The 8,670-nt window shown below is 67.6% G+C and overlaps 1 protein-coding gene and 1 pseudogene across 1 annotated transcript; both read left to right on the top strand.

Annotated features, from left to right (window-relative positions):
* The first annotated feature begins 153 nt into the window (after positions 1-153).
* CHMP6 (charged multivesicular body protein 6) lies at positions 154-4,977 on the top strand. The gene is made up of 8 exons (XM_006145667.3): positions 154-421; positions 1,926-2,035; positions 2,183-2,270; positions 2,671-2,757; positions 3,152-3,217; positions 3,350-3,430; positions 4,509-4,560; positions 4,875-4,977. Exons 1-8 carry the CDS (start codon positions 176-178, stop codon positions 4,928-4,930), a joined length of 786 nt encoding a protein of 261 aa, XP_006145729.1. The 5' UTR covers positions 154-175; the 3' UTR covers positions 4,931-4,977.
* LOC114007345 (uncharacterized) lies at positions 2,791-2,972 on the top strand (annotated as a pseudogene).
* Positions 4,978-8,670: the final 3,693 nt, after the last annotated feature.

Here is an 8,670-nt window from a genome sequence, read left to right as displayed (position 1 = left end):
CCCCCGCCGTCCGCTCCTGCCCCCCTGCCCCAGTGCCCGCCCCTGCCCCGGCTCTGCCCCTCCTCGGCTGTCTGCTCTTGCCCTGCCGCTGCACCCCTGCCCTTGCCCCCGTGCTGGCCCTGCCCTCCCCGGCCCTGCCTGGGCTGTCCATGGTTCCCAGCCTGAGTCCGCACTGATGTGGCCGGAGTGGGGACCCTGCACCCTGCCCCGGGAATTCAAAGAAAGCCGGCTCCAACCCGGCTCCAACCCGGCTCCAACCCGCGGGGCAGCTGCTTCTGAGCAGGTCGGGGATGCGCTGGCCACGGGGACCCTCACTGGCCCTGCAGGGTCGTGTGCACGCCCAGAGCACTTTGGCACCAGGTTTGGGGACCACTCCAGGCCAGTGTGGCTGGACGGCCAGGCCTGGGAAGTGGCGTTGCCGGTAAGGGCCAGCCGGCCGTGCCCCCAGAGCGCCGCCCAAGCACCCATGACAGCAGTGCCTACGTCCACGGCAGGAAGGAGACGTCCCCAAACTGAGCAGGGTTGCCATCCCTGTCGCTTTCTTTTCTAACAGGAGAGACAGGGACACAAAGGGTGGCCGGTCTCACCCGGAGGTACCCAGGGGATGGGGAGCCAGTCCTTCCTAGAGAACACGGTGCCACTCCGCCCTCGAGGGGAGGCCTGCGGGAGGCCAGCATGGGTCAGCACGGCCCAGCGGCCTGCCCTCCGAGTGCCCAGGCTCAGCTCTTCCACCTCTGGCGGAGCTAGCGAGGCCAGTCCCTCACTTTTAGGTTTCCCGTAGGGTGCGTGTGTGCTCGCTGGAGAGACCGGCCGGCCACGCTGCAGTCCCTCCTTCCCCCTCGGCTTTTCAGGCACACACATGCACACGTGCCTTGGGGTGATTTTCAAGGCACCTGGTCCGGGACTCAAACTGCAGTTGGCTGTGTGGGCTCTAGCGCCTGGACCGCCACACCCCCTGCTGGCCCCAAGGTCTGTCCTCTTTACAGACTCCCCTGCAGGCTTCTCTCTGTGGGCTCTGCTTGCCGAGGGCTCACGGTAGTGGCTGCACAGGCCTCATGTCCCGAGTCTGCTCGGCCTCACAGCCCCTGGAGTCTCCGAAACAAGGGGAACGAGCCGGCCTCTCGCTCCCGCGCAGCAGGGCAAGGCTGGCGGCTCTCTGCCCGGGTCTGACTGCATGAGTGTGCGCGTGTAAGCACGGGAGCCAGAGGGGCGCTGAGCAGAGCCCTGGGAGCCCCGGCTGGGCCTGCAGGCCGAGGGGCCAGTGTGGGGGCACCTCTGCCCTCAGCCAGCGAGCCCCTGCGGCCGCCAGCCTGCCGGCTATGAGGACACCGAGGAGGACAGGGGTGTTGGCGCTGGCACTGACCGGCAAACAGCCCCGGCAGTGTGCGGAACCGTCCGCGGCGTGGGGAACCCCATCTGCAGGGCCGTCAGCGCCGTGGGGACCTGTGCATCTTGTAGCCCTTTCTGGGGCAGCTCCCGGGGTGGGGGTCTGCGAGGTCATGAGCACGCCACCACCTGGTCACTGCTGTCACTCGGGGAGGCTGGGCGCTAGCACAGGCCGGGGCGCTGGGAGGAGAGGCCCAGAAGACGGCCCAGCCCTGCCGCGTGGGTGGTGGCCGGGCCCTTGTCTGGCGTGTGCTCTGTTCCCCTGGAACCTCCCAGCTACTGGCGGCCACCCCTCACCTGACCCTGGAGCATAGGCGGCAGGCATGCAGGCAGCGGCAGTGTGGGCTTACCCCTAGACCTCGGGCCGGGCTTCCCTGCGGTCAGCCTGTGCCATCCCCAGCCCACCTGCCAGACGCCAGCCCTCCCCTAGTCACAAGCGTGGGTCTGGACACCGCCAGACGCCCTGGGAGACACTCTTGGGGACCAGGCCCGGAGTCAGTGGGGACCTGGTGCTGACGGCCACGCCCCTGCTCTTGCAGCAGCTGAAGCAGCAGCGGGACAAGCTGAGGCAGTACCAGAAGAGGGTCGCGCAGCAGCTGGAGCGCGAGCGGGCGCTGGCCCGGCAGCTGCTGAGAGACGGCAGGAAGGAGTGAGTGGCCGCGGGCAGGAGGACCGCCGAGTGGGGAGGGCGAGGAGGGCAGGGAGGACAGGGACGGCCGGGAGGGCCAGGATGGCAGGGAGGGCGAGGAGGACCGCCGGGCGGAGCAGCTACAGCAGTCACTGGGGTCCCCTGTAGGCGGGCCAAGCTACTGCTCAAGAAGAAACGGTACCGGGAGCAGCTCCTGGACAAGACGGAGAGCCAGATCAGCAGCCTGGAGACCATGGTGGGCCGGGCGTGTGTGTGTGTGTGTGTGCGTGCAGCCCTGGGGAGCAGGGGTGCCCCAGGAGACGGGCAGCACCATGGACGGCAGAGTCTCCACCCGAGAACTGAGGATGCGCTCGGCCCTGTCCTGGGAGGCCAGGGACCTGCGGGACCTGCCACAGGAGCATGGTCCGGGGGACTGGGCTGCCCCGGTGGTGACGGGCCAGTGTGTGGGAGCGTCCCCGGCAGGGGCCCAGGCTGGCTTCCACTTGTCTGCTGACCGGGGCTGCCCCAGCTGTCAGTGGTGCCTCCTCCCCTCCTGCTGCGGCCCCGTGGGCGGGGGGAGGGTGGCCCGAGGCACCCAGCAGTGCCTGGGAGCCGCTGCCCCTCCTGACCGCTCGGCCTGGCCCGACCCACCCCAGGTGCAGAGTATCGAGTTCACGCAGATCGAGATGAAGGTGATAGAGGGGCTGCAGATCGGGAACGAGTGTCTGAGCAAAATGCATCAGGTGAGTCCTCGCCGGGCCGGGCTGGGCGGGCTGGGAGCCACCGGGCAGGGGAGGTCCCACGGTCACGAAGGCCGTTTTCCCGGGCGAGGCCCATCCATTGCGCTCGGATGTGCTGACCCCTGCGACTTCCCCAAATGCGGGAAGCTTGACTGCATAGCTTGTGTGGGGGGAGTACCTGAGAGTGGGGCAGGGAGCTAACCGAGGCGGGCTTCCTGGAGGAGGTGGGCACTGCTCTTGCCTCAGAAGCAGCATGAACATGGAGGTGGCCAGGTCACAGACCCCCGCCCTGTCACGTGCCGAGTGAGAGGAGCAGCCTCTGGGCTGCTTTCATTTAAGCGGGGCGGGGCCCTGGCCCTGGTGACACGGGTGCCTGACGCGGGCCGGCCGGCTGCAGGTGATGTCCATCGAGGAGGTGGAGCAGATCCTGGATGAGACGCAGGAGGCCGTGGAGTACCAGCGGGTAGGTGCCGGGGCACTCCCCACGTGGGGAAGGCATCCACGCGTGGCCTCCGCCCACAGGGGACGTCGTGACACGGGCCCCCTCCCTGACGAGGCTGCCTCCCAGCCCCGACCTCACTCCCTGCTCTTGCAGCAAATCGATGAGCTGTTGGCGGGCGGCTTCACCCAGGAGGACGAGTACGCTGTCCTGGAGGAGCTGCACGCCATCACCCAGGTAAAGATCAGGCGGGCACGCTCACCGGGGCTCGGGGCCCAGGGCGGGCACGCTCACCGGGGCTCGGGGCCCAGGGCGGCCAGGCTCACTGGGACATGGGGCCCCAGAGTAGGCGTGGTCACCCCAGACACGGGACCCCAGGTCCGACCAGGTCCCCAGGGCCTGGTGTGGTCGCTTAGTAAATATGGCCCCCAGGGCAGGGCATGGTCAGCCAGGAAACAGGCTCCCGAGCCGGCTCTAGCTACAGTGAAAGGACCCCTGGCCCAGGTCCACTCATTTAGGGAACAAGAACCCAAGAGGCCTCTGCCCATGGGGGACCCGGGACGCCCCCCGTCTCAGGTCCTCCTCAGCACACAGCACCCGATTGTTCTTCCTAAAATGACGGCCCTGTCCTATGCTAGGCCCCTTCTCCGCGCTCCTGGCAGTTGGGGTGGGGGCGAAGGAGTCTGTGGTGCGCCCGCCCCGCACCTCCAGTGGGCGCCAAGCCCCAGCCCTCCTGCCCAGCCGGCATGCTTTGTGATTGGGGGGTCTCCTGTGGCTGGTGGCTCAACGCCCAGGCCGTGCCCTGCAGCCCTGCTCCCTGTCAGCCCTGCTCCCCGTCCCAGTGCTGCACTCTGAGCCCCCGGATGGGGCGCATCCTCTCTGGCCACCGCCTGCTCGCCGTGCCCCAGGGTCCGCCCTGGCCCTGCAGTGCCACCTCAAACTGCCGTGCCCTGAGCCGGCGAGGAGTAGTAGGCCTGTGTTCTGGGACAGCCCCCACTGCAGCCGCTACCCCAACGGTGCCACTCAGGGCCCTCCCGGCAGAGACGAGGCTTCCCGGACCTGCGAGCCCACGGCGCCGGGCACTAGCTGCAAAGCTACGGTGCTGGCACGGAGCCCGGCAACCGGTCTGGGGAAGCCCAGGAGTCTCCATGGCCGTGGCCCTCAGTCGGAGCCCTCCAGAAAAGCCGATGTTGTGACAGCGTGCCGGCCTGGACCCCGGGTGGTCATGTGGGCGTGTCCCCCCACACCCCGTCCTCACATGGCCAAGCCGGTGCCGTCCTGCCCAGCTGCCTCACAGCACTTGGGCTTCTTGCAGGAACACCTCGAGCTCCCGGAGGTCCCTTCAGAGCCGCTTCCCGAGCACCCAGGTACCTGCATGTCACGTGCTTTCCCGCGTGCTGGGGTCACAGATCCCCAGGGGTGGGTAAGGGTACTCCTACACACGGGCCTGGCCCTGCCCACTGAGCACCGGACTCGGTGGGGCAAGGAGCCTTGCCTTGGGCCTGGGCAACCGCCTGGGGCTGGTGTCCAGGGAAGCCCCATTCCAGTCCAGCCGGGTGACTGCTCCCTGGAGTCCCCACTTCATCCTGCCCCTCTGTGGGTGCTGGGCCCACGTCCCTGCCCTGGTGCCCAGTGGCTGCCCAGAACCTCCCCCGGCACAGACCTTCCGTTCTGTCCACAGAGAAAGCCGCCAGCAAGGCTCGGCCCCGGCAGGTGGACCTGGTGGCCGCTTCATAGCTCTGCCTCGTGCGTGGCTTGTGGGGGCTCCCCGAGGACCAGGCCACAGGGTCGGCTGTGCGGCGGCATCTCCTTGGTGGAGGGGCCGATGGCCAGGCGCTGCCGTCCCGCACTCACGTCTGGGTTAACCAGCAGCGTTCAAACCCTCAGCCGAGCGCGCTTCCCAGGCCGAGGTTGCCAAGGCGGCCGCAGCCTGGCCCGACACTCCTGGTGCTGCTAACGCTGCTGTCCCCAGCCCTGCGCCACTCGCCCTCTCCTGGGAAGGTGCCACCAGACCTTGGGTCCCTGCGCTTCCGAATTGTCACTTCCTCGCTGCTTTCCTTAGCTGGTGGGCCTTCGGTGGAGGGGCCCCGCACTGGCCTGGCTTCTGGACCGCCTGTGTACTCAGGGCGGGACCTCAGGAAACCAGCGCCTGCCGAACCTCTGGGCGCCTCTGCCTTTCAAGTGTGGGGTGGGGGCTGGGGCCGGCCCTGCCGTACTGACGACTCCAGGACCGCGGACACCCTCTTGTCACCTTCGTGGGTCCCTGCTGAGGAAGGACATCCCGGAGCTGGCACCCAGGCCTCCCAGCAAGTGCGGCCCCCACACCGGGACCTGTGGACCGTGGAGTCCTGGGATGCCCTGGCCTGCCAGCTCCCGAGCCGCCCGTGACCACGATGTGAGGCCGCAGAGCCAGAAGTGGCTTCTTGTGTGTGGGTCCTGCTGTTACCGGCCCATCCCACCGGGCCGCACTCCTGCTGGGGACAGAGCAGGCCCCAGCCCTGAGGGTGCACGGGGCAGGTCCTGGCCCCGGGCCTCCCCCTTGGCCCCTCAGGTCGAGCCCAGCATTAAAGGTGCCCTGCATGGCCTACTCCTGGGTGTGGTGCTGCAGCCCTTGCTTCTGCTCCCTCTGGGGCACCAGCCGGGCATCTGCCATGCAGAGCTCGTTTCCTGGGGTGACCCTGGCTAAAACAGCCCCTCGGCCAACCTGGGGTACTCAGTGGAGGCTGCCTGCCCGGACAAATGCACCAGGCACCGCGGAGGGGCCGTTCTGGGCTCCGCCAGGCCAGGGACAGGAAGAAGGCTGTGGCCACCAGCCCTAACGGTCACTGCTGGGCAGCAGCCAGCCTGCCCCACTGGTCTGTGGGCCCTGCCAGGAGGGAGGGCACCAGTCTGGAGTCCTCGTGCCTGGGGGGACTGGCTCCTGGAGGAGACTGCCCTGTGCTGTGGGCACTAGATGCCAGCCTAGCGTTGCCAGGTCTCAGGGCTCCTGCTGCTCCCTGGTGGCCAGGCACAGCACAGGGCCAGCAGAGCCTGGCCGACTCCCTTCTAGTCCAGGCGGCCCCCAGTGCACGGCCTCGTGGCAGAACTGACCCCCTGGCTGGAGTGGGAGGAGCGGGCTGGGGGGCGGGCAGAGGTCTCCACACAGACATGAGCGCTCAGCAACCTGGAGGGGCGTGGGCAGCTGGTGGCAAAGGCTTCCTGGGAGCTGCCTCAGGCCCTGGACCAGAAACCCTGGGGGTGGGGGGCGGTGTGGGTCTTCAGGGACCCCGAGTCTCCAGGGCCGTCCGGCTGGGATGCACACTTGTGCAGGAAGGGGGGTACGCCAGCGCAGGATGGGGTGTCTGGCAAAGACGGGCCCTGGAAGGGCTGGGTGCGCACCAGGCAGGGTGTGGCTGCCGGCCCCGGCGGCTCCTGCAGAGCACTGCCCAAGAGGGAAGGATGACCTCCCACCTCGGCCCAGCAGGGTGTCTGACTGCTTCAGCCACTGAGCACTTGAGGCCCCTCTCCCTGTGGGCCCTTGGTGGCCCTGGGAACCCACTCCGTCGCCCAGCTTGTAACCACACCTGGAAACCGCTGGCTCTTTGCGGCCCCTGGGACGCAGCTTTGGGGGCAGTCCTGTCATCGATGTCGAGCCCGAGGGTGGCAGGCCTGGAGCAGGAGGGCAGGCGCAGCTCCGAGGTGGGGAGTCCTGCTCAGGTGCCAGCGTGGGGCTGTCACGGGGAGGCCGGCAGCGTGCTGGTCTGCGTGTGACCGTGGGGGCCAGCAGGTGGCGTGCTGGTTACAGCGCTGGACTCCCACGTGGCCTCCAGGGTTCTGGGGCTTGGCAGCTTGAAAACCGCCTGTGTGTGTGCATACGTGCCCACGGCCCCGCGAGGAGGGTGAAGGGCGTGCGGCGTGGCCACCCCGGGGTGAGCTCTCTTTCCGTCTGTCCCTGAGAGCACATGTCCCATGGCAAAGCCTAAGGACAGTACTGCACAGGGCGCTGTGTGCTGTGTCCAGTCCTGCAGCCAGTTGGGGCAGAGTCGTCCCGCACCCAGATGCCCTCCTGGCCCCTGGCGTCCGCTTTCTTGAAACTCACAGAAACAGAAGTGGGCCTGGGGAGCCCAGGCCGGGCATGCGGCAGAGGGCCGCCTTCCCGTGACCCCGGACCGTCCCCTCGACAGGGCCCCTCTTCTCTCGCCCATGTGCTGTTCCCGGACGCGTGGGCCCCTCGTTTGTTCAAGGACATCTGTCTGGTCACGACACGGCGGCTAGGTGCTCCCGAGGGCACATCTTCCTTTCTCCTGGGCAAACGCAGGTGTGCAGCTGGTCTGGGGGAGCCGCCCTAGCCACCAGGCTGTGCAGCCATGACCCACAGGTGCTGGCAGGAGCCGTGTCCCCGATGGCCAGCATGGGGCACCTCTCACTTTAAGGAGCTGCCGGGGGGCGCTGGAGGTGGTGGTCATGGGACACCCCTTCCAGTCACACCCCTGACCCCATCTCACCTGGATCTAGAGGGATGGGGGCTCAAGGCTAGCCTCTGTCCAGCTGTGCCCCTCAGATGCTTCTGGAAGGGGCCCGTGGTGACCTTTCCCCTGCAGACCTCGCCCTTGGGCTCCCAGAGAGGAGCGGGGGACAGTGGCCCCAGCCTGGTCTTTCCCTGAGGAGGGGACACCTCCACCCACCTCAAGACAAACTGGGCCACGTGGCAGTGTGTCCACCTTTCCTGGGAGAGGTTGTGTCCACACCTGAGACCCCACGGACTGGCAGGGAACCCCAGCCCCGCTCCTTGCAGGAACAGGTGGCCTCGCAGCCCTGGGCCAGCCTTGACCACATGGAGCAAGACACTCGTGGGGCCTCTCAACATCTCTTGCCCACATCTTTCATGTCTGGGTGTTCCCTAGGCTTGGGCGAGGGGGCTGCGTGCCCAAGGACACAGGGGACCGCCTCAGTGTTCTTTGGGGGAGAGGTTTCTGCTGCCAGATACATGTGCTCATCAGAAAGAGAGCAAGAAATCGCCCCCACACCACAATCCATTCTCCATTTTCCTCTCGGGACCTCGGGCACGCACGCTCAGGCACCCGGCGTGAGCTTCAAGCCTCCAGGTCCAGGATTCAAACCACGGTCAACCGTGTGGGCGTCCAGTGATGTGACCGTTATGCCATCTGCTGGCCCTGGTCACCTTGGTGTTCTGTGCCCTCCTGTCCCCCGAGGACACGGTGCAGGCTGCCTGGGTTGTGGCTGTCCTTCACGACAAGGCCCTCCACGGGGCACTGCATGCGAGGTCGATGTGCAGGTTTTCGTTTCAGGCGTGACCAGGACCGGAACTGCCACGTCTGAGGTGTGAGAGGGTGTGAGAGGTAGCCACGCCGTGTCACACCGCAGCAGTATAGCACGCTGCGGCTCCACGTCCCCTCCAGCGCTGACTGCTGACCTCTGGGCGTGTAGCGGGTGGCACAGCGCTCACGTCGCCCTCCGTCTGTCCATCCCTTCCCGGG

This window comes from Tupaia chinensis, unplaced genomic scaffold, assembly GCF_000334495.1.
Source record: "Tupaia chinensis unplaced genomic scaffold, TupChi_1.0 Scaffold000159_1, whole genome shotgun sequence".
In the NCBI taxonomy this organism is placed as follows: Eukaryota; Metazoa; Chordata; class Mammalia; order Scandentia; family Tupaiidae; genus Tupaia; species Tupaia belangeri.
The sequence above is the reverse complement of the archived record's forward strand: the minus strand, read 5'-3'. Positions and strand labels throughout refer to the sequence as shown.

Excerpts from the sequence above, each read along its gene's own strand:
- CHMP6 (XM_006145667.3), top strand. The coding sequence starts at position 176 with ATGTGGCCGGAGTGGGGACCCTGCACCCTGCCCCGGGAATTCAAAGAA. Across the intron at positions 3,431-4,508 it reads AGCTGCACGCCATCACCCAG|GAACACCTCGAGCTCCCGGA; the intron begins GTAAAGATCAGG and ends GGCTTCTTGCAG. Across the intron at positions 4,561-4,874 it reads GCCGCTTCCCGAGCACCCAG|AGAAAGCCGCCAGCAAGGCT; the intron begins GTACCTGCATGT and ends TTCTGTCCACAG.